This window comes from Girardinichthys multiradiatus, chromosome 2 (assembly GCF_021462225.1).
Source record: "Girardinichthys multiradiatus isolate DD_20200921_A chromosome 2, DD_fGirMul_XY1, whole genome shotgun sequence".
In the NCBI taxonomy this organism is placed as follows: Eukaryota; Metazoa; Chordata; class Actinopteri; order Cyprinodontiformes; family Goodeidae; genus Girardinichthys; species Girardinichthys multiradiatus.
Genome location: NC_061795.1, coordinates 44,522,615 through 44,547,487, shown reverse-complemented (window position 1 = coordinate 44,547,487; position 24,873 = coordinate 44,522,615). Strand labels below are relative to the sequence as shown.

Below are 24,873 nucleotides of genomic sequence, written 5' to 3'. Positions count from 1 at the left end.
AAAATTTTGTTCATTTATTTGTCTGGGGTGGGCTTCAAGGTTGAAATTATTGAAATGAAATCATGGACCTGACCTGTAGGGGTGCTTAACACAAGCTGACTTTGGTTCTTGACCAGAATACTTACCTTGACCAAATGAGATAAACTTTTAGGATAAAAACATTTTAAAAAATTGCAAGTCCCACAAGGATTTGTATTTTCTGTGATCTACTCTCTACAGAGCCAGCCCAAGGCATAAGTGAACTAAGCTGCTGCCCCCAAATTATCAGTGCTTCCCGTAAATGCTTGGATTTTAACACAAATTGTAGATTTTTAGATTTGTTTATTGAGAATGAGAATACTATTAAATTTCATTTGATGGTCTCAGCATAGATACATTCAAAGATTTTAAATTTGAATTTAAAATCTAAAGGCAAATATACTTTGTAACGGTGCAAAGAATCATCATTGTTTGGTTGTTGTGTTACCATAGTTACAATCGTATCCTAAATGTTTTATTCTTTTCTTTGTGTTTGAGCGCAGTTTGTTCTCAAATACATCTCAGTAAATCAACTGTGATTGTTTCTAAGCTCAGCCAATAAAACTTCAGATAAAATAAAACACTCAGATTCCACCAAATCTGTATTAAAATGCTGTTAGTGGTGGTCATGCTCTCAACAGGAAGAGGGGCCCCAGAACAACCAGGGGCCAGCCCTGAACCTCTACTCGACATGCAAACCCTGGGTGTTCATGGTCTGCAGAGCTGTGGCTGTGGTAGAGTGGTAATGGGAGCACATGACCCTTGGACCGCAAAGTTCTTTGCTTTTGGTTGCTCTAGGTGAAGTAGTTTGGGAAAAGTGAGACATAAGGCAATAACTTCACACTTAGCCAATAACAATCACTCAGCTTATGCTTTGAAAAAAAGGTAAGGAAGCCAGACAGGCCAGAGAGTTGACCTAATAAATGATTAACAAAGAAATAATAAATAAAGATCTGTTTTTGATCCTAAATTCTAACTTCTCTTCCTGCTTTGGGAAAACTAAGCTGTGTCGCTATATCATGAGGTTTGCAAAGGTCAAACCATGTCGAGAGGGCGCGGCGCGTGGCGTAGCGCACAACCCCATTACAGAGGCCTCAGTCCTTGTTGAACAAAAGCGGCTATACTGTGTTAAATAAAGGATGTGGATCCATCTGTATAAAAGCAGGCAGTTGTGGGTTCAGCAGAAATCACTCTATCAACCAATCAGCATACTGATTTTTGTGAAAGCATAAGCAGATGTGCCAAATCATTGTCTTCTTGAGTAATTAATGGTTGCCTCCAAAGAGATATGCAGCAGTCGTTGCTGCCTGACATACAGAAGCTGCTGCTTCAAATGTTGCAGCTGAAATAATTGTTTTTTTTTTTTGGGACCAGCGGGAGTTTAAAGCTGAGAGGTTCACCTGCAGATAAGAAGGCCTCATGATGCCCAAGAGGGTCTAGGAAGCTCTACAACTGTGTCCTCCTGAGGGGGGCGATGCAGTCATGCTGCCACCAGTGCAGAACTTGCTCAGCTTCAACAGCAGGTAGGTTTGAACACATCTGCACACAGGGTGAAGTCACTTCTGGCCAAAAAAAATTGTTTTGCTTCATAAGGAGGGTGCCACATTTGTTTTGAGAATTTAAGGGTTAAAGCCAAAGTAAAAACGTTTTTTTAAATATATTATATGAGAGATACCCAGGGAATTGTTTTTGATTAGATTTTAAGCAGACATTTAAAGGATTTTGTGTGTTTTATTTTATGTAAAATGAATAACTTGTTAGATGCAAAGTTTGTTTACTCTTCTTTGTGTTTTTTAATAACATAAACCGCGTTTATGTGATGGTAAAGCTAAAAGTCTTTAAAAGGTTACATTTACCTGAATAGTTCAAGATTTTCAGACTTCACTTTTTGGAAATTAAAGCATTTTCTTGCTTGTCCACAAGATGTCGCTAACAAACTAGACATGTACAGACTTGGAACGGGAACAGATTAGAGTTCATCTTGATCCAGTATGAAGGCCAGAGAGAACATCAACACAGTGACTGCAGAAGATTCAGAAATAGAAGAGCACTTATCAAGGAAGCACTTGCAAAAGAGGGGCAGATGATGTGTGAGAAGCATTTGGTCACCTCCACTTTCCTGCCTGGACTCAAAATATTTATTAGAAGACAAAAAGGAAAACAAGGAATCTGTTTAGGTCTCCTGGTAAAGCTTTCTGTAGTTTAACTTACAGACTCGTTAAAGAGGACAGGAAACCAGATAGTTATTTTCTGTTCAGGAAGACTTTGGGGTTTTTAAGGGAATATTGAGAAGTCAACAGGACTGGTTTGTGCTTAAAGTTCCCAACATGAGTGGACAGGGAGGCAAACTGACAAACAGAATGAAGTCACTAAATATAAAGTGGTTTAGTAGGTCTTTAAGCTCATTAATGTTCAGTAAAGTGGTTCAATATCTACTTCACTTTCCTTCAAACACCCACAGAGAGCAGTTGCTTGAGTGGAGATTGCAAAAAGATGCCCAAATCAACACTGACTAGAAAATCAACATAAAAAATAAGAAATAAAATGAGAAAGCATGCAGTCAGATTCAAATATTGTTAGAGAACACATTAAAGACCAATAAGCATTAAAATCCGTTTAGAAACAAAGATCAACTCAGAACCACTGAAACATCTATGGAACACAAAGGAATACCAAGATATAACTTGTTGCAGAGAAAAATGAAGAACAATCATTAAACAGAAAAAAAGGAACAATTTGAGGTGAAACAACTGCAGGAGGGGAATGAACAGTTCCACACTAAACAGGTAAATACGTTCAACCAATTCTTGTTTTCAAATAGTCTGAAAGAGACTAACACAGTCTAACAAGCTATGGTGTCTTTAGATTCAAGTTGAAGATGATTCTGAGCCGGAGAAATCTTTGCTTTGATGCTTTAAACCAATGTGTTTTCTAAAAACGTTCTGAGATGTGAGGTGAGCGTCCCCGCTCCCTAGTTCGCATCACCATCACCTGGTCCAGGTGGGATTCCCCTGTTTTTCTCACCTGCTCGGACAAGGTGCTGCCAAATAACTGAGGAAGATGAAGAAACTGTTAATAAAACATTGCTTTACAAGGATCAAAAATTTCTTGGAGTCAAAAAAAGATCAGGCTTCAGCAAAATCAGAAATCTTAGACGAATCCTTATTTACAAGAAGGTTAACATAATATTCAAACTACTTTTCTTTCGACCAGTGGTATAATTTTATATTAGTGTGTTAACATCTAAAAGCTAGAAGTACTTTACAGGAGGATTTTCCTTGAGGCATTTTGAATATGCCCTAAAATGAAAAAAGACCTTTAATAATACAAATTAGGCACCAAACAAAGAAGGTGGGGAAAGAAGCTCCATTCTGGAAATAGGCCAATTCAAACAAATGATTAAAAGACAGCAATTAATATGACAGAAAGTGTAAGAGGATTATTTTTAACTCGGATACATCCTCCACAAAACTCTGCCACCAACTCGTTAGTTTTAACCAGGACCAAAAACCTTTTTTCACATCTGGGTTTTTCAGAGCAGCTGCTAATAATTTCTTACTAACAAACAGAAACGGTTCTGGCAGCTGTCCGGACCTCCTCCCAGAGTGAGCCATCAGAGCGAATCCCAGCAATCTCTGAAGACTCACCCATTAACACAGCTGCATCTCATTGAACATGAACCAATAGGAATCACCATTTCTGAGGACCTGAGATGGTCCTCACACATAGTCAATGTTCAGAAGAAGGCCTAGTAGAGTCTGTACTTCCTGAGGAAACTTAAGAAGTACATCCTTCCACCCGAGCTGCTGGTCATCTTTTACACTCCCATCACTGCAACGAACAATCAGGGCTGATCTTCTCTCCATCCAGGACTTATACAGGTCTAGGGTCAGGAAGGGGGCAGCTAACTTCTCTGCAGACCCCACACACCCTGCACACAAACTGTAGGCTTTTACCTTCAGGTCGGCGCTACAGAGCGCCATCTGCTAAAACCAGCCGCCACTGAAACAGCTTCTTCCGCCAGGCTGTTTCTCTGATGAACACTTGACAGTCAGAGCTCCAGACGAACAACATGCATACTTGGACTGATCTCCCATTGTATTCTATTGAAAAGTCAATTGTGTACATACAGTGGCCTGTAAAACTATGTAACTATGTAAAACTTCTTACAGTTTTCTTTTAACAATGGCTTTCTTCTTGCCACTCTTCCATAATAATCATCAGGCAACGTCTGAAGGCAATTGGTTGCACTCAGAGTAAAGGAGGCTGAATACTTTTGCACAATGCCCTTTTCAGTTTTTTATTTGTAAAAAAAAAAAAAATAGAAATCCTGTATAATTTTTGTTCCACTTCACAATTGTATACCACTTTGAGTTGGTCTTTCACATGAAATTACAATAACATATATCTATGTTTGTGTTTGTAATGTGACAATATGTGGAAAATTTCAAGGGGTATGAATACTTTTACAAACCACTGTATGTACATTTAAAAATATATTCTTTATCTTCACTATTATATATACACTGAGAGTCAAATTACTTGTTTGTCTGTACAAACAAGGAATTACAAACAAGCTGATTCTGATAAATTACAATTTTATTGAAAGGTTTATTTCAGTAATTGAATTTACGAAGTGAAACATTTAAAACAGACAGGTGTTTTCAAGCTTTATTTTCTGTTAACTGTGATGATTTACCACTTACAGCTAAAGAATACATGACGTTTAAATTTAGATTACTACATCAGACCAATGAAAACAACCATTTTAATACAGAAATGTAGTCTTAATGAAAAGTTTAATACCTGATTAATTGTGGTTTAGGCAGGATGCTTCTAAAGTTACTTTTATTCTGACAAACGAGCCTTATCGGAAGATCCAGTATGTACTGAGATGTACCTGCATGTTCCTTTACTGACTGAATAAACTATTCCTCCTGTCCAGCAGAGGGCAGTAAGCAGAGACGATCTCGGTCTAGGACCTGGATCAGATGTTTCCCCGGTTCGGCAGTGATTTGATTCGGTGTTTCCAGCAGCATCGGTTCGGACCTTTAACCCGTGTTCCTTCAGCTGACTTGGTCCCGGTGTATGGCTGCTTCTCCTGCTCCACCCGACGGTTATCAAGAACCAGGGCGATGTCCCGGAAGCAGAAGGAGGTTAGTCCGAAAATGAGTCCGAACCTCAACCGGGGATGGTCCAGTGTTTTTGTCAGAATCTTTAACCCATCCGTGGTTGATTCTCACTTGCATTAATTGGCTATTTAACTTTCATTGAATCCTCTGATTAAAACCTGAAACCCAGTTGTGGTTCAGACTGATCCGAACCTGAACTGGGTCTTTCTATATGGAACAAACAGAAATGGTGGTTTGGGCTCCATGTACACATTCTGCATTACAATATTTATTAAAATGACTGAAATATATATTAGCTTCAAAATGTCATGACTTCTTCAGCACCTCTTAACCAGCATCCTAGATCATTATACATTTATTAAATAGTTCAATTTAACTAAAACTCCTGTCAGATCTTAAAGCTACACAATAACACATTTTCTTCTCAGAAAATTTTAAATCAGTTGTGACTTAGACTACTCTACTGCAGCATGTTGGCATATGGTTTGTTTTTTTTAGTAGTCAAACTCGCTGAGTGCAAAACCATGGACAGCAACACCCTTAGATTTCAGCTTCACTGTGGACTGGAATCAACACAAATTCTACTTAAATGTAGCTGTACTGACCCAGTAATAGCATTGCTTTACCATATACTAAGCTATGCAGATGTACTGTCTGTACTGTTGAAGATACACATTCCTCTTTATGCAGAAATTATGCCAGCCTCACTTGTTTCCTGTTTATTTCAAAATATATTCTCATATTTACAGGGAGTACCTGATTGCACCATGGAGGTATCTCCTCTATGGTCATAAAACACTGAATTGAAGCACAAGTGGTGGGGTAACACTTCTTATCACAAAATGATTGCCACAGAGCTGCTAGCTACAACTTCTGTGTTTTTTCAGAATGATGTGCACAATATTTTCATAAATCTGAAGAAAGTGGAGGTGAAAGAATAAGGTAAAATATTTAAATAAACAATAAGTTAAATAAAGCAGCAGAAAAAACCTGACTCAGGACCTCAGAGATTCATCATCCTTCAGCTGATAATCTAATGGATGCCAAATTTTCCGCTGACAGCTCTGATGAGACCTGATTTTACACGTGCAGCTACATTTAGAGATCAAGGTAATTCAGTGAAAATATAATAGGTATTTATACAATGGACAGAAAACAAGAAAGGATAAACCATGCTTTTTAACAATTTTGCTTCAATTTTAACATTGACACAAAAGCAATGTTCATTGATGCACAACATGACAGCTAGTTAGTTTAACAAACCAGGTTAGTGAATTCTGTATTTGCTGATTTTATGCTAGGTTTAGCTAAGGTATAGTAAACTAAATAAAACTAAGCCAAGTTAAAATAAAGCTAAACTAAGATAAAGCTAATTTAAGATAAAATGAACTACACCAAGCCTAACCTAAGACAGGAAAAAATAAGATAAATTTAGCTAAAACGAATTATGCTAATATGTACAAAAATAAACACAAGATAACACAAGCTAAAATTAGAAGTTACAGTACACCGAGCTTATCAAAGTCAAGCTAAAATAAGATATGCTTAGCTAAACAAGTTAAGATGCAAGAAGTTATAATAAACTAAAATTAGCAAAACTACACTAAGCTAATCTGAGGCTAATTAAAAGTGACCCAAAAACAAGTTGAATTAGAAGTTAATATAAAAGGCAATATTAAAATGTAAGTGAAATAGGGGATGACAAGTTAAGAAAAGAGAAATTACATTGAGCTACCTTATGGAAAGCTAAAATATAATAAATTTACCTAAAAGAAGTTGTAGGACAACTGTGCTATCGGATGCCTACATAAGCTAACTACACTAAGTTAATGTAAGCTAAGCTCAACTAAAATAAGATAAGCTAGGCTAATGTAAGCTCTGGTAAATTAAGCTATTTCAAAAGAAGCTAAAGTTCCCCAAGATAATCTAGGGCGGACTAAAATAATCCTAAATTTACATTCTGAAATTAAACAAAGATTTAGGCATTAGGTACATTTAACTACATTAACATAAGACAATCCAGTCACACAGTGAAGCAGTCATGTATTGATATCCATCATAAAGCTAAAGGTCTGACACCTCACTAACGTTGTGCTGTTAAACAGGTGAAAGGACAGGTGAAGGCGGCTGGAGGTGGAACGGCAGAGACACCGGCTGCTGGTCCGGTAACCCGTGACAAGAGTGGAACTGTAGCTATCACAGTGCATGCGAAGCCAGGCTCCAAACACAGCAGCATCACAGGTCGGCCCTGCGTTGCACCAACATCTGCTCTGTGGTTGGAACTTAACAGCTCACACTTTGTTCTGCTGCTCTTCCAGATGTTTCTGCTCAGGCTGTAGGTGTTTCCATTGCAGCACCACCTACAGATGGAGAAGCAAACGCTGAGCTTGTCCGCTACCTTGCAGAAGTCCTGGAGTTGAAGAAAAGCCAAATATCACTGAACAAGGTTCTTAACTACCTCTCTTTCCTTCCTATTTAAATGCTTTTTGTTAACCTGTAAATTTTATTCTAATAGATCAACATTTCATCTTGTTTTCCGTCTATTTCCTTTAGGGCTCTAGATCCAGAGACAAAGTCATCAGAGTGGACTCCTCTTTGGATCCACAGGAGGTGCTGAGGAGGCTCCAACAGGCTGCTGGCTGATTGGCGAAGAGCACAGGGAAGCGAACTGCAAGACTGGATGGAACAAAGGTCTCAGATAACTTCTCCTCCATCAGCTGGACCGGTATTGGATGTGTTTGAGCAGAACCTCTCCCACATTGAGATTTGCCTCATCTTTTCCTTCTTTCATTTTATAATTAGCATATACATCAAAGGTTGGAGGAATGGACCCGAACATAGAAACAGGAAGTGAGGAGACCAGAGGCCCGTTTCCCAAAGCATCCAAAGTATCTTCAGGTTAAATAAACCCTGTCAGATCTCAGCGGGTGGTGTCATGATGCTGGTTATACACAGAAAAATCTTTGTTTTCAAGGATAACTATTAACCTCAGATGATCCATAACAGCCTTAAATCTGGATTGGCATCCTTAAATAAAGACCAGTTCTTGAATTTAACTCAGAACCAAGTTCCTGGTTTTTATAGGAGGCCTTTTTTTGTTGTAAGATATATTTTTTTACTCACTTGGATGCCTCGAAACAAAATCCTGAAGATGCACAAGATCACTTGTTTTTATGTTTCTAAATAAAAATGTGTCTGATTTAATGTGGATTATAAATAAATAAAGTGTCACATTTGCCTTGAGTAGCCACATTTAAAAATATTTTAACAACATATGCAGTTAAATATTAATTACTGTAAAAGTTATTTTTGGTTTTTTAGCCTCTGAAATGTGAAATACAAATGATGCCATATGTCCAGTGATTATCAGCAAGCTTTTTATGATGGACATGCTTTCTCAGACACTGCCTGGAGTACATCAGAGATGAATTTAACATGCCCAGACTTTCCTCATAACTGCAGCGCTGCGGATGATGGTTGATAAGTTAACCCACGGTTTCTGACTGAGTCCAGTTCTTGAAAAAACAGGTGGAGATGTATTCTGTTGGAAAATAAATCTGGCTGCTCCAAAGAGTTCTGTGTCTACCCTGGAATGTCCTTGTAGTACCTGGAAAATCTCCACAAGGAGCCGTCCAGCTGACTCCTTCAGATATGAACAAGCAGCAGCACTATTCTGAGCTCCCCCTAGCTGATGGAGCCCCACCCCTAAACGCCAGACCGAACCCGACACCCTGTGTTGGAGCTGCTTTTATCCTTCTAAGGTTCCTCAGAGCAAGTAAAGAATTTCTTTTTTGTTTTTATACCCCAGTGATGAGTGTTTTGCAACACTGCATGTTATAAAAATCTGTCCGATGCTGAAAAGTCTTAACTGCTTCAGTCAGGAAGCTAGTGACAGGTGAAGGCTGCCCACTGTGAACTGGGTGAGCTTCTGGCGGAGGCAGTCTGGATTGATGGTGATGAAGGCAGAGCTGACGTCCAAACAGGATCCTGGCGTACATCCCTGGGTGGTCATGGTGGTGCAGGATAAAGTGTAGTCCCAGGTTGGCTGCATCTTCTCCTGACCTGGTTGCCCTGTGTTAATCAACTTTATGTTGTTTCCATCTTTAGAAAAAAGGTGATTAATAAGAATAAAAACATAGAACATGCACAATGACCTGGTTTCAAAAATACCACGTGAAAGCACCTTATGATTTGAATTCAGACTTCAGCCTTCTTATTGAAGAGGATCAGCAGGTTTTATCTTCACTTGGTTATATTTGCCCATAGCTCATAAAAGTTCTCCAAATCTCTCAGACAGTGAGCATATCTCTTACCATTTTCATATAATGCTGAGTATTTGTTGGACCAACGTTCAGATCAACGCTCGGGAGCAGCATGCTGAGTTGCAGAGATCTTCTTTGTTATAATAATAACAGTGATGATGAAATCGCCCTTCATCTTCAGCCGTCTAGCAGAAATCTGGAGATTTTTTGGTCTTGACAAAAGTCCCAGTTGATGGAGCCACCACCGCGTTTCACTGCGAGTGTGGTGTTCTTTTCCTTTCTGTTTTTATGCCAAACAATCCTTCCAGTTTGGTTTCATCAGACTATCAACAACTCCAGAATGTGTTGAAATATTTTAGCCGGGCCTGGATGTTTTCTTTTGAAGAAAAGGATACCGACTTGTAACCCCAGTCCTTAGATCGGTAATTTGGAGATTACAGCAGATTGTTTTCACATGTAGAACATAACCACAACTTGTAGCTTCCTCCGTGTTGCTGTTGGTCTCTTGGCAACATGTCCCTGTCCATCAAGTTTTGTAAGGTCTCTGTTTTTCCACATTATTGTTGACAGTCTTCATTGTGCCATGCCATATATACAAGGTTCTAGAATAGTTTTGTACTATTCTCCTGATACAATTTTACAATGAGATCCTTCTGATTCTTTGTCATTTATCTGCAAACTATAGCTAAACCATGCAAATAAGCAAATGCAAAAAGAAAAATCCTAAATGCTGCAATTAAATCAAATGCTGCTTTGGCAAAGTTTTTAAACAAAAAGGCAGTGCACACTTATACAACCAGGTTATTACAGCTTTCTAATTATATGTTCCATAAGTTAGTGTCAGTTGTAAGGAGACGTTTCATATTAAAGGTGGGAAGAGTTTTGAGATGATTTATGTGGCATAAACATGAAACCTGACATTTTAACAGGACTGTGTTCATCTTTAAGCTCAAACTGAACATGTATCTGATTTGAAAGAGACACTTTTTCAGTCTGTAACCTTCACTACATGACTGCAGAGATGATCCATGGTCCAGCAGCAGCAGATGAGGAGCTTCTAAGCACATAAGCTTCTGAATCCTTTACATTTGGGAGGAAAAATGTTTGTTCAGTCATTTGAGGCTTAAGGCAGTGTCTGAAACCCTTCTTTAGCCTGACAGCCGCAGGCGTAAAGCTGCTGATCCTGAATCAGCAGAGGAAGACAGACGGAAAAACTGACTCCGAGATGGTTCTTATGTAATCCTGCAGCTTCCTAACCAAGCAGAAAGTTTGTTTGCAGAGCTGGCTGCAGAATGAAAGTCAGCAGACCTTTGAAATTCAGTCCTTATCTGCTCAGCCTTTCATGTCCCACTCTCTGAAGCCTTTTAGTTTGAACAGGAACAATCTGATCCTCATTACAGTTTCACTAATTCACAGCTCTCCTCTGATTCTGAGGCTGATGACTGATGCTGATCAGAGACAGCCTGGACGAGGAGGCGTTCAAGTCCTTGGAAACCCCAGGAGCCCTGGTGGGGGCCAAAGTAAACCCCCCTCCACACACACACTCAGACTTATGCAAGTGCAGACATTTAACAGAAGAATGCATTCACATGTATTCATTAAGTCAATTAAAATAAAGTATTTCCCACAAACTGCTTATACTTTACGAGGTGACAATTTTTAACATTTTAATTTACATTTTGTAGCATTTGATTAATCAAAATGTTTTGTCAGTGAGAACTGATCATGCATATTTTTGCTGTTTTTTTATTCACAGATTATTGCATTTAAAGATTTATGGGGACATAAAAGTTAAATTCAGTTATGTTTAATTACATACTGGCGAATCACAACACCCTAAAAGATAAACAGGTCCAGTTTATATCCAGTCATATATAATCCAGCTTGCTCCAAATTGGATTCAGATCAATCCTGTTTCTTCTAGGACAATTCATTTATATAGTCACATTCACATCCAGTTACAGTCCAATTCAATTGTAAATAGCATCAGCAAGCATGCAGCGATAGTGGAGAAGAAACCTTGAAAAGAACCAGACAATGTGAGGTCATCTGCCAAAACCAACTAGGGGTTGAGTGGACAGAAAGCAGATCCATGGAAAAAAAACACTTTCAATGAAAAGAAAACAAAGAGAACTTAAAGTTAATGCCAGCTACTCTTGTAAATAACCCATGTAGGGAGAGTAGTAGGAGAAAGTAGCAGTGAAGACAAGTGGTGAGTATGTCATCCAGCAGCCCAAGCATATTTAATTCAATTCAGCATAATTACAGAGATAGTTTGGGATAACCTAAGCCACTCTAACTATAGGCTTTACCAAGAAAGAAAGTTTCAATACTAGTCTTAAAAGTAGACAGGGTGTCTGCCTCATGGACTAAAGCTGGGAGCTGGTACCACAGGAGAGGAGACTGATAACTAAAGGATCTGCCTCTCATTCTACTTCTAGAGACTCTAGGAACCACCAGTAAACCTGCAGTCTGAGAACAAAGGTCTGTTAGGAATATATGGAACAATCAGATCTCTAAAGTAGAATGTCACTCCTGGACAGGATATTTTTAATTAAGCCAATATTGTGCCGGCAAAAAAGAGTGTTCTGGAAACCAGCTTTACCTAAGATTTAACAGATATGATCCAAAAACATTCTGTTAGAAAGGGATTCTGTAAAATGTTGGAGTATTTCAGTTAAACTATTTGAAACAGCTCTGCTTTTTATCCGTTAAAGCAGCTGTAAAGAGAAATGTCTTGGCAGCTCTTTGAAACATTGATCCACGCTTTTTTTTCATCCCACTTAGATTAATGTCAAGGACTTTATGTTGGAGTGAGTCAGTCCTTGGTTCCCCTGGACCAAGGTCTAGGGGGACGCTTAGAGGGACAGGTCCTTCTCTCTTGTTGCTCCTCAACTGTGGAATAATCTACCCCTGCGCATTAGAGAGGCTCCTTCACTGCCTTTTTACAAACTCGTCTTAAAACCTTTTTTATTCCCTGGCTTTCAAAATTACGGAGACTTATTTTGACCTTGCTTTAAATGGTTTTATTGTGCTACCATTATAGGTCTTCTGTCACAGTTATGTTTTTTCTTTTAATGTATGTTTACAGTTTACATGTTTACAGTGTTAAGTGCAGCACTTTTTTCAGCTGTAGATGTTTGAAAGCGCCTTTTAAATAAAACTGCTATGGTAAATATTGGCTTTGTGTTTGAGAGAAAATAAAAGCTTTACAGAATTTGTAATTCAAATCAAATAAATTAACTTACATCGAACCAATTTACAACTTTACCAAAAAAAAAAAGTTTTCTAAAACAATATTTTGGACGTTTCTCATCTTTTTACCATGAAACCTCTCAACCAGATATTTTCATGTCCAGAGTAGGATGTGATCCTTTAAACTCTGCAGGATCCCAACCCATCCAGCAAGTTTTCCTTCTTAAAATCTTGATGTTTCTCCATCAGCCTATGATGGGTCATCCTGGTCAAATGCATCAATTAAAAGATAACGTGAGGTTATTAGCCATCTGCGCTGATGGGACAGAGTGAGGTGATGGAGTGGGGTAAATGTTTCCTGACTGGATTAGAGTGAAATTGGGAATATGGATGTTGATACTTATGCTCAGCTCTGGCACAGTCTGAGGGAATTAGCTAATTATGTCTTTTTGCTCCATTTTATAGGAAGATTCTACAAAAACAAATGTTCCACTGTTTTTTTATGTACCACCAGAGCACATGGTAAGCTCAAAAAAGTATGTCCTCATTTCTATCATAGCAGAGGGAGTTTCAGAGGATCCAGTTTCTCTTCCTCAATCCAGAGGAATTGTGAGGCTGGAGGACCACATGAATCCTGTGGTACTTCAACTCTAAAAATCTGGAATCGCTCCTCCTGGTCGATGTTCAGGCATCTGTTTCATTTTCAATGAAAAATAAATCAGATCTATTTTCCCACCTGAACATGGTTGCTTTGTAAAACAGGTCAGCTCTGCAGGATGGAGCCTGTTTCCATTATATTTAATTAAGCTCCAGCTTGTTTGCTACCTACGTCCTTGAGCTTATTTGAAGCTCTTTTTACTATCACATATTTTACATTTATATTCAAGTTCGTTTCTCTAAGGAGTTTTACAGTCCTATTGTTTCAACTGACAGCTCTTAAACCATGATTCCTGTCAATAAGCTGCAGCAACAGCTTGTCAAGGTCTGCAGGTGAACAGCTGACTCATTTGCAGAATTATACCCGTCTTTGCACCTACACAGGTATAATATCCTGCAAAGCAGATTGAGTCAGATCATGAGCATGGTGGAACAGGAAATCCGGTTTGAACCCTACAATAACCCTCAAAGCCCACTGTTCAAGTTAAAAATTACAGAGGCCACATTTCTCCCGTTTTTTTACTCCATTTAGGGCTACAGCTATTAATTATTTTAGTAATCAATTAATCTAGCGATTATTTTTTGTTTAATCTAACAAAAGATACTCTTAGTAAATCATACTTCAATAAACAACTGTTTTAAATTTAAAAAAAGAGATTGTTTCAGCTCTACCCCTTATTGGCCCCCTTAAATCCAGAACTAAATTTAAACCGTTTCATCTTACATATAAAGACCTGAATATTCAAGCTCCATGATACAGAGACCAGATTGTTCCATATATTCCCATTTCAGTTCTACTATCTACTACTATGGGAATCTGCTTGGTCTTTTCACACCTGTGGTCCATTGTGGCAGAGTAAGGCATTCAGCTGAACAATGCCTTCAACAAAACCCAGGGGACAGGCCCTTGAGGACTGGAGTAAACTAAAGTTTACAGACGAGAGTTTACGTTCTTTAACACGTTGCAGCAACATGGAATCCGTTGACTGGGGAAAGCCAATTGTCCTCTTCAAAGACATGTCATTTTCAGATGGGTCTAGTAAGCATAGACAACAGTGCCACAAAGTTATATATGATCTTTGGAGGTCAAGTGAGCATTTACCCTTTCAGCAGGTTCTTACCAGTCTGTAGCATCTGTAGGGAATTAGATACTCCATTTGCATTAACTGGCCAACACAATCCTATGGGAAGCACCGTGGTGTTCAGGTTATCCAATAGCCCAGAGATTCTGCAGCATACACTATTTACAAGTCAGTGACTGACCACGGCAATCCCACAATCTTTGTTTACTTTAACCCATTTATGTGCACCCTGTTAGGTCCAAAGTACTCACCTTTTACAAACCACACAGCCATAACACAAATAAATTGATTCCAAACACCTCCCATGGTTCCTGAAACACACTGAAGGGACAGCTACCATGGAGGCTTATAAACTTCAATCTGCGGGAGGCACAGCTGTACCACATAACATCTACTTGGGTCTCTAGTCAGCAAACTTCCGGTTCAAACGGGTTTCACATTTTGTGCTATTTTTTTTTATATCTTATGATTTACTAGACGACTAGTACAGGGAGCGAAAGAAGTTAGAATAATGTGCAAAAAATGTTACAAATATTCAGTTTTTTACATCATTAACCACTGGCGGACTGATGAGGAAAAAATGTAAAAAGTACTCGTACTTGTCGTCTTCTGCTTTATCCGGGACCGGGTTGCGGGGGCAGCAGACTCAGCAGAGACAGCCAGACGTCCCTCTCCCCAGACACCTCCTCCAGCTCCTCCGGGGGGAGCCCAAGGTGTTCCCAGGCCATCCGAGAGACATAGTCCCTCCAGCATGTCCTGGGCCGTCCTCTGGGCCTCCTCCCGGTGGGACGTGCCTGGAACACCTCCCGAGGAAGGCGTCCAGGAGGCATCTCTAAGGGAGTGCCCGGCCACCCTACGGAGGAAGCTCATTTCAGCCGCTTGTATCCGGGATCTCGTTCTTTCAGTCATGACCCAAAGTTCATGGCCATAGATGAGGGTAGGAACGTAGACCGACCGGTAAATCGAGAGCTTTGCTTTTCGGCTCAGCTCTCTCTTCACCACAACGGACCGGCACAGTGCCCCCATTACTGCAGCAGCTGCACCGATCCGTCTGTCGATCTCCCGCTCCATTCTTCCCTCACTCGTGAACAAGACCCCGAGATACTTGAACTCCTCCACTTGAGGCAGGAACTCCCCTCCAACCTGAAGAGGACAAGCCCCCCCTTTTCCAGTCAAGAACCATGGCCTCAGACTTGGAGGAGCTGATTTTCATCCCAGCGGCTTCACTCTCGGCTGCGAACCGCCCCAGCGCATGCTGTAGGTCTTGGCTGGAGGGGGTCCAGCAGGACCATGTCATCTGCAAAAAGAAGAGACAAAATCCACTGGTCCCTAAACCAGACCCCCTCCGGCTCTCGGCTGCGCCTAGAAATCCTGTCCATAAAAGTTATGAACAGGACCGGTGACAAAGGGCAGCCCTGCCGGAGTCCAACATGCACCGGGAACAGGTACGACTTAGTGCCGGCAATGCGAACCAAACTCCTGCTTCGCTCGTACAGGGACCGGATGGCCCCTAGTAAAGGGCCCCCGAATCCATACTCCTGGAGCACCCCCCACAGGGGATCACGCTGGACACAGTCGAATGCCTTCTCCTGGTCCACAAAACACATGTGGACCAGTTGGGCAAACTCCCATGAACCCTCGAGTACCCTGTAGAGGGTATAAAGCTGGTCCAGTGTTCCACGGCCGGGACGAAAACCACACTGCTCCTCCTGAAGCCGAGGTTCGACTATCGACTGGACTCTCCTCTCCAATACCCTGGCGTAGGCCTTACCAGGGAGGTTGAGGTAAAATGTAAAACGTTTGGGCTAAAAACATTAAAAAGGCAGATTTTCTCAAAATGTTATATTATTCTCACCTTTTATTAATTTAGGTCTCAGATCTTTTTATTGTGTTTTCTTCTCTGTGGGCCTCCAGGTACCGATTCCTCTGGCAGACAAAAGGAAGATTTTACATCCCTTCTTTCAACATCACTCCTTTGCAGTTGTGGATTTCTAGCAGATAAATGCATAATTTAACCATTTAGTATAGCAGCTGGAAACAAAACAGATGCGCTTAGATGATTCTCATGTTACCAAATAGTCAGGGTTTCTATTTCTGATCCAGAGGTATTTTGTCTCTATATTTTGAACTTTTTTTCTCTGAAGCTAATTGTGTGACAGTGATGAATGAGGTGTGATCAACAGACTGAAGTTTCCGGTTTGTTTACGATGTGAGAGACGAGGATTTTCAGATGCAGCTACTCCGACTGTCAGAAGGGTTTAAGTTGTGTTCGGCTGAAAGGCGGCGACAGTAATACCTTCATCCCAGCAAACTGATGGGAAATATAAATAGAAGTGCTGCAGCCATAAAATGACTGCCACTTCTCTGCTTTAAAATTTGTTATATAAAAAGGAAATTGAACAAGTTTGTTTTATTGCAGTAACTGAGAAGCAATGTGTTTGAATTCCTCAGAGCTGAATGGTTCATCCATAAACAAGCTTCAGAGAATCAGTTTAATGCTTATCAGGAAGGAAAACATGTTGCTGCATCAAAGATATCAGCTTTTTTTTGTCACATTCAGCTCATTTCCACATTGGTTCAACAGCTGTTAACAATTAGTTTTGTAAACATACTTGATCATTCAAAACTGAAAAAACAAAACAATTATGAGCCTTTAAAAGGTAGAACCACTTTCAGCAGCTGTTTTTTATTCAGCAATGATTTTCTGTCCGACTTCAGTCTCTTACATTAAATTTCAGCCCATTCCTCTGTCCTACAAAGCTTCATCCTTCTCATTGATCTTTGCAGACATTTGTTTCTGCACAGCATCTGGACTTTGCAACACCTGGCTTCTTTTCTTTTTCAGCCATTCTGTTGTAGATCTGCTGCTCTGTTTGGAATAATTGTGCTCTTGATCACCCAGTTTAGGTCAGGTTTTAAGCTGACAAATGGCCTTGGTTTTGACTCTAGAATGCTTTAGTATTCAGGTTTATGGTCCACTCAATGACTGCACGACATTCAAGTCCTGTGGATGCAAAACAAGCCCAAATCATCCGCCACCCACCACCATGCTTGATATTTAGAATGAGTTGTTTGTTCTGATATGCTGTGTTTGGTTTCCTTCAAACATGGTGCTGTGGCAAATAGCGAAATATTTCTACTTTGGTCTAATCTTTCCAAAGGACATTGATCCAGATGTTGTGCAATAATATGCTTAAGTTATTTAATACTTAATTAAATATCCATTCAGTCTGTCAAGTATTGTCCTGGGAATACCGGCCCAATATGGCGGTGGTATTAGAACCATACATGAAAAAGTGATGAGACTGGCATTCTCAAAACAGCAAACTCTGCACACAAATGGAATAAATTCACAAAAATGGATCTTCAAAATATAAGAATTGTTATGAAAAAAAAAACAAAAAAAAACACTATTCAACTCCAAGTTGAAATATTTCATTTAACAAACCCTCTGCTAGGCTAGATCAAACAAACTACCAAGGAAAATAAAAAATAAAAATGGAAAACCAATGACTCTATACAAATAAAGGAAAATGGAACAAATAAAATGGTTGAAAAGGATAATAAAATGATGCAATGATATGATAGTTCAATGTGGATATTTTTGTTTAAGAACCAAGCTTTATCTCGAGTAGTTCGGACACAAGGTAACTTAGTTTTAAAACTAATTAAAATCAATTGTCCTCAAATTGTCATAATGGGGCTTTCTTAGACACACAACCACGAGGACAAAGACAGCGTTTTAACAGTTTATTTAGAAACACAGATAAAGGTTGGACTGGAACAAGGACTGGAGCTGGTGGAGAAACGCGGGGTCTCTCTGAAGGAGAAAGACGGAAGCTGGTAAACACTCTGGGTGGAAATGGAGAAACTGTGAATGTGTTCTTTAGATGCTGACTTACAGGGGTTGGGTTCTTGGCAAGACCGGGGGAAAATAAGTCCTTCTCCACGGTGGCTTGAGGCTGACAGGCTGTGAACAGTTTTCGGAGGATGAAGTGCTTTGCTTCTTCTCTTCCAGGAAACTCCGCTATGGTTGGAGAGTTTTAACGTTGGAGGGCGGACAGGCAGGTTGACGGGTGGTTCTCAGGTGGCTCCTGAGAAGCTGGGCTTGGAGTTGGAAGCAGAGAGGAGGCTCACGGCTGAGGTGTCAAGGCTGGAGTTCCCAAACTCCTCTGAAAGTGACACGAGACCAGAAAGGTTCCATGATTTCCTTCGACGAAGGGTGATCTGCAAGGCAGGGGGAGAAAAACAAGATCATCAGAAAATCTGCTTGGAAGTAGGACTGCAGCAAAGCAGCAGTCTAGCTGTTACCACGCCACGTGAGAAAACGAGCTGACTCCTCCTTCTGGGTTTCCACTCCATAAGTAGCCCAGCTAAATGTTCTCAGATGAGCAACACCTGTGCAGCAGCACCTGCCAGTCACACCCTGCACAGAGAGAACACAGCACACAAGCCACCATGGATATGACACAAATAACCAGTCACAATCCAAAATCTTTCAGCATGAATGGTGCCTTCTCAGATGTACCAGGTACCCATCCCGTGGGCACTAACACACCCCCCCATACCATCACAGATGCTGGGTTTTGAACTTTGCGCTGATAACAATCCACTAAGTCCATGACTTCCAAAAACAATTTAAAATGTGGACTCGTCGGGCCACAGCACACTTTTCCACTTTGAGTCAGTCCATGTCCAGATGAGCTCTGGTCCAGAGAGGGCGGCGCCGTTTCTGGGTGTTATGTGGTTTTGGCTTCGCATGGCAGAGTTTTAACTTCTAGATGTAGTGACAAACTGTGTTCACTGGTTTTCTGAAGTGTTCCTCAGCCCACGTGGTGATAACCGATACAGAATGATGTTGGTTTTCAATGCGGTGCCTCCTGAGGGGTCAAAGGTCAAGGGCATTCATTGTTGGTTTTCGGCCTTGCTGCTTACGTGCAGAGATTTCTCCAGATTCTCTGGATCTTTTGATGATAGTCTGAACTGTAGATGGTTAAATCCCTAAATTCCCGTACATTGAGAAACGTTCTTAAACTGTTGTTCACAATGTGGTGAACCTCGCCCCATTCTTGCTTGTGAACAACTGAGGTTTTTAGGGATGCTCCGTTTTTACCCAATTATGACCCTCACCTGTTCACATTAACCTCATTAACCTGTTCACCTGTGGAATGCTCCAAACAGATGTTTATTGAGCATTCCTCAACTTTTCCAGTCTTTTGTTGCCCCTTTCCCAGCTTTTTTAGAATATGCTGCAAGCATCAAATTCAAAATGACAGAATATTTGCAAAAAAAAAAAAAACAATAAGATTTATATTCACCCTATCTTTCTTTATTCAATTGCATAACAGTTGAACATGACTTGTAAATCATTTTATAATGTTTTTGTTTACATTTTACATAACAACCCAACATCATTGCAATTGAGGTTTTATCATTTCTTGGAGTATTGCATGCTCTCACTTTGGAGTGAAATTGATTGAAACTGATTCAAAGATTGATGGGCAGCAGAAATTGCTACTCTAAGGTGATTGTTTATGCCTTTCCGACTTGGCATTGTGGTGTCACACACGCAGCTGACTTTGCAAACTTGCCATATCATTCAGGAGTGAATTAATCCGAAGAATTAGGTTCGGATTTCTGTCTTTCTGCAGAAGATTTTGTTAAAGACGATGATTTCTTTTTTTTTTTTTTTTTCTTCACTGACGATATTTCTCTGAAGCTCAGGAGGCGACAGAAACTGATCACATCTTCACCCTGTTTCATCTAATAGATTTGGTCCTCTTCTACTAAAATCTAATCCTTACATTTAAGCAGAAGATATAGTGTTTAAATACACGTAACAAACAAAACAAACACGAACAACACAGCTTCTACGTCACGCCGACGACGTCATCTGGAGGGGGTCCAAAGATGCCCCGCGGTGCGCAGCGCGCGGCATTCAGCGCGTGAGACACAAAGCGGAGGACGCTGAAATCAGCTCGCGGACTCTGATCTTTAACTTTCCCGCGGTTTGTTTGTTGACTTGTTTTGTCGGCATGTGGGCGCGAGCGGTCTTGTGCGCGGCGCTACTGTCGGTTCTGTTTCCGGCCGGCTCGACGGAAGCCGAGAGGGACGAGAGAGAAGTGCAGGACTACCGCTACAACTCCAACAGACTGGTGAGCCACAACAATTAACTAGTTTAAGATAAATGTAAAACGTACGTAAGAAAAACTTACAGAACAAGCGAACAAGAGCTCTCAACCCGATTCATCTCTTTAAAATCCAATCTCAGCATACTTTACATTAACTAATATTATACGTTTTTAAACTAGTTTCAATTGTTATTTTTAGATAATATTGTGTATACAGTTAAGCCCACAACCATGAAAAATATTTCCCTTTAACTAAGAAGTTTAGTTTTAATCGAGACAGGCAAGTCTCAAAAGATTGTAAAATAATGTAAAATGGCTATCAATTTTAAAGAAAAACAATTAATTCGCTTTTATTGACATTTTATGCTCCGTCAGCAGATTATCTGGCTGGGCCACTCCTTAAAAAACCTTAACATTACGTCCAGTCATAAGAATCATGTCGGTCAATTACCCTAAACCTACTTTTGCCAGGTATATGAGTAATTTTGGGCTTAACTGTAATTGTATTTAAATCATTAAGTTCTTTGTCAACAAATGATAACAGTAAATATTTTTTTTTAATTAGTTTTTTCAACATATTTGTCTTTGTTAGAATTTTATTTTCTTAAATTCTTAAATAAAAAGAGAAAAACGTTTAAAATATACATATATTTTTAAAATACAGTAATAAAAAAGCTATCTCTATAAAGCACAGGTAGCTACTATAATGATGTTCATCTTTGGATATTCTGATTAGATTTTATTTAAATATTTTGTAAATTGATGAAAATAATCTAAGTTTCTTTGTAGGCATCCAGATTATTTTCCCTGGAGAAAGAAAAACATTTCTGGGTGTTAATCCCCCGGAAGCACACATTTATAGTCTTAAAGCTTCTGCAGTTTCACTAATTGTGTTTCCGCAGCTCGGAGCTCTGCATGAAGTTCTGGAGAAGCTCCAGACGAAGAGGATCAATCCCTGGGAGAAGAAGTACGGGCAGGTTCCCTCTGTGAGTCTACAGCTCATTTACTCCAGTTGATCAGAGAGTAGAAATGCTCCATTACAACTAAAACTAAAATACTGACAAAAGAATCCAGAACATCTACAGAGTTCAGAGGCAGGTGTCTTTTTAAGAGAAAAACTATCATTCCTGCCTCAAAACTGTATTTTATTTAAGGATTTCTAAACAACGTATGGCTTAAGAAATATTAAAACCAATCAGGAGAATAATCTAAAAATCAACAAATAATTAAATGAAAATATTTACACCTTTTGTTGTTCTGAAGAATGGTGCAGGTCTGGTGTAAACAGACGACCTGCAATGATGTTTTCTTGCCAGCAGATGGCGCAGAGCATCCAGATTAACCATCATCGGAGTTTTTTATTGAGTGACGTTTTTCTGAACAGATCAGTGACTTTCATAAAGTAGAGATGTGCATGTGTGATTTAAATAAATATCTATATCACTCCATCTCATGTAACAGCAGAAATATGGAGTTAAATATGAATATATGTTTTTAGTCCTCTGGAGACCTTAACCACTCCTTTGGGAAAAAGCTGTGCTCTGATTGGGTTTTCTAACCCCAGTCATCTACTTTCATAATAATTACATGGATAATAAGGTTTAGGAAGAAATTTTACAGAGTTAGCTTTCAGAGGAGACCAGAACCAGATCTTTGCTGCAGACTGAAGAGGTGATGGATGATGGTCAATCCTGCAACTTCTCTCTTCTTAGGCTTCATTTCTTCACATATATTTAAAAGATTCAATATAATCTAGAGAAATGATGTACATTCAGTTTTATAATATTCTGTCATAAGATCAAAATGCCTAAATGTAAAACTTGAGGTTTGATGAGTTACGGCTGCAGTAAGAAGTAGTTCCCACCCACCCATCAGCAGCATAAATATCATTTTTAGTCTTGAACCGTTCTTTTTCCAGGGTGAAGTGATTATATAACACAGCTAAAATTATTTTTAAAAACAAGAATTGGGTGCACAAGTTGAAGTTATAGATCAGGTCCAATCCACATAGGGTCAGACTTATTCATACAGGCTCAAATAAATAAATACTTTATGTTCTGGAAGCCTGCAGCATTCAGCATTCTGGTTGGATATTTGACCTCTATTATCGACAGAAGTGGTACAGTGCACTTAAACTGATTTCCTAACACAAACCTTTAAGCGTTATTCATACATGTTTACCCCAGTTAAGCTTGGTGCTTTGAGAAAGCCATTCCAGAAGATAAATGTTAGCCCTGCTTCACCCAGTCCAAAACCAGTGTCCAAGAATCAACCATCTAACTGAAGATTTGAGGTTAAGGTGAAGTATTTGTAGGTAGGCCTTCATTATTCCATCCAATTTGTGAAGTGCACCAATACCACTGGTGATCAGACCCACAGGATGATGCTGCCTCCACCAGGCTTGAGGTTTATCTTCATAGGTTAGAAAGCCTCAACTTGGCCCCTCCATTTTGGCTTAACAGCTTAATCTTTGTCTCATCCGACCATGAAACGTTTCTCCAAAGCGGATTTGGCTCGACCATCTGGGCAGCTCAGAGGCTTTGATTTTAGAGCAGGGACATCTTTCTAGGTAAGCAACCTCAGTCCATGAGATCTTGCTGATGCTACCGCTGTTCACCATTTTCATTGGACGTTACGTTATTGCACCACTTTAAAATATCTGTACACTTTCTGTTAGAGCCAGTCAGTCTTATTCACCTTATTTTATCTGCAGTTTAAGTGTTTGGGCTCCTGTCACAGCTGAGTTTCCCCACATTGGGTCAATAAAAGAACACCTTCTCTTATATTAAACTGTGAGGTGAGACACTGGTGCGCCAATGGTTTCCAGTTAACAGCAGAGTTGAGCCTCTGACCAATCCCCGAAGTATGATTGTTTAAACCGGTGATCTTGAGAGTCTGCAATTGCTTTGAAATGGCTACAAAAACCTTCTAAACTTGTATGATCTACAATTCTCCCTCTGAGGTCCTCATGGAGTTCCTTTGGATCGTATGATTGGTGGTAAGTCCAGTAACTGCTGCCAAATAAATCCTTTAAATGCTGCAAAGAAATTAAAGCTGTGGTCCATGGTGAGGACTAACCAAAAGTAAACAGGATAACTTGGCAACATTTAGCTGGAAGGTGCCTGCTGCTGGATCTTTAAAATCCAGTCGGTCCGGTCTAAATTCTTTATCATCTTTATTCCTCAAGTGAAAGCCTCATGAAATTATTTTGTAAGGACAACATTTTATATCGCTGGTGGCATCGTCTCCAGTCTGGTCATCGTTTGCATCTATGTGAGTGATATTTGACCCCTGCATGTCCAAGTTGCCAGGGACGGGACTTACTGCGCCCCAAGAAGAATATTTGAACAATAAAGAGACATGGAAGCCCGAAGTTTAGGAGAACACACTCATTTGGACGGCACTCCTCACCATACTAATGTATTTAGGCCTGTACAAAAAAAATAACCCCAAAGTAAAATCAAGTCAGACACATTTTATGAGTGAACAGATAGAATTATTTTGTAACTTTAAAAGTTTACTGTCAGTACTTTAAATGATGCAGTAGAGGATTATGGGTAGTTTAATTATCCTACCCACAATCCTGCGCTGCATCACAAGTCCCAATCAAGATGGAAATAGACATTGGTTGTTAATATCGGCCCGATACCAATATGTTAAAACCTGACCAACATCTGCCGATACTGATGTTAGTGAATCCCTAGTGGAAAATAAAGGAAATCCCCCCAAAATTTGAACTTCAGCACATAATTCATCTTCAAAATCATGTAATTTTCTGATTATCATTCCATCCTGAAAAACAAAAATTCAATGACACTCCATCGATCAGTGGACTGAAACCCGAGCACCAACATTGTGACAGGTTCAGATCTGCAGGGTAAAGCCCAGATGTGCCATTAAATCTCACCCAGCACCACATTCGTGTGTTAAACATGTGATCTGACACGCTTCCACGTCTTCTGTGTTCAGTGCGACCTCGGAGAGCACTGCGCCATCAGGAAAGGATCTCGCATTGGGAAGATGTGCGACTGTCCCAGAGGAGCTTTCTGCAACTTATTTCTGCTGAAGTGCTTATGAGCCAAAACACACCGCCAGAGTATATTTTAAAAATGTAAAGTCTTCAGACTCTCTGTAAGGAGCTTTCAGTGTGGAATCAATGCATTAAAGATGTTTTTGCTTTAAACTGTGACTCTACTTCATTTTACAGTCAACTTAAACTGGAGCAGAAAATAAAACGAGGAAAACTGCAACCTAAACTCACTCCGAGAAATAACTTCTACATAAAACAAGTTTGCTTTAATAATTGATAACATGCTGAAGCTACCCGACGACTCCTGTCTTATAAACAGCCAAAGATCTGAGAGGTGACAGGATTTATTTTAAACTCAATCTAAAT

General features: G+C 39.8%; 2 protein-coding genes and 1 long non-coding RNA gene across 5 annotated transcripts; 2 read left to right on the top strand and 1 right to left on the bottom strand.

Moving 5' to 3' along the window:
• Positions 1–4,978: 4,978 nt before the first annotated feature.
• Positions 4,979–8,393, top strand: c2h15orf40 (chromosome 2 C15orf40 homolog). Of its 2 annotated transcripts, XM_047344943.1 has the most exons (5): positions 4,979–5,174; positions 7,256–7,391; positions 7,469–7,596; positions 7,704–7,841; positions 7,953–8,393. In XM_047344943.1, the coding sequence occupies exons 1-4, from the start codon at positions 5,010–5,012 to the stop codon at positions 7,791–7,793; spliced, it is 519 nt and encodes a 172-aa protein (XP_047200899.1). In that variant the 5' UTR covers positions 4,979–5,009; the 3' UTR covers positions 7,794–7,841; positions 7,953–8,393. The 2 variants fall into 2 exon arrangements, with proteins under 2 accessions (XP_047200899.1, XP_047200891.1); XM_047344935.1 differs by having other exon boundaries at positions 7,704–8,393.
• A 9,690-nt stretch (positions 8,394–18,083) lies between these two features.
• On the bottom strand, positions 18,084–19,869 carry LOC124855290. Of its 2 annotated transcripts, XR_007035050.1 has the most exons (3): positions 18,915–19,869; positions 18,249–18,772; positions 18,084–18,166 (listed from the first exon to the last, which is right to left on the bottom strand). It is a non-coding gene; the product is annotated as an uncharacterized LOC124855290 (long non-coding RNA). The 2 variants fall into 2 exon arrangements; XR_007035049.1 differs by having other exon boundaries at positions 18,249–19,869.
• Positions 19,870–20,242: 373 nt separating this feature from the next.
• Positions 20,243–24,660, top strand: cart2 (cocaine- and amphetamine-regulated transcript 2). Its single transcript, XM_047344968.1, has 3 exons — positions 20,243–20,501; positions 21,380–21,463; positions 24,447–24,660. The coding sequence occupies exons 1-3, from the start codon at positions 20,382–20,384 to the stop codon at positions 24,552–24,554; spliced, it is 312 nt and encodes a 103-aa protein (XP_047200924.1). The 5' UTR covers positions 20,243–20,381; the 3' UTR covers positions 24,555–24,660.
• Positions 24,661–24,873: the final 213 nt, after the last annotated feature.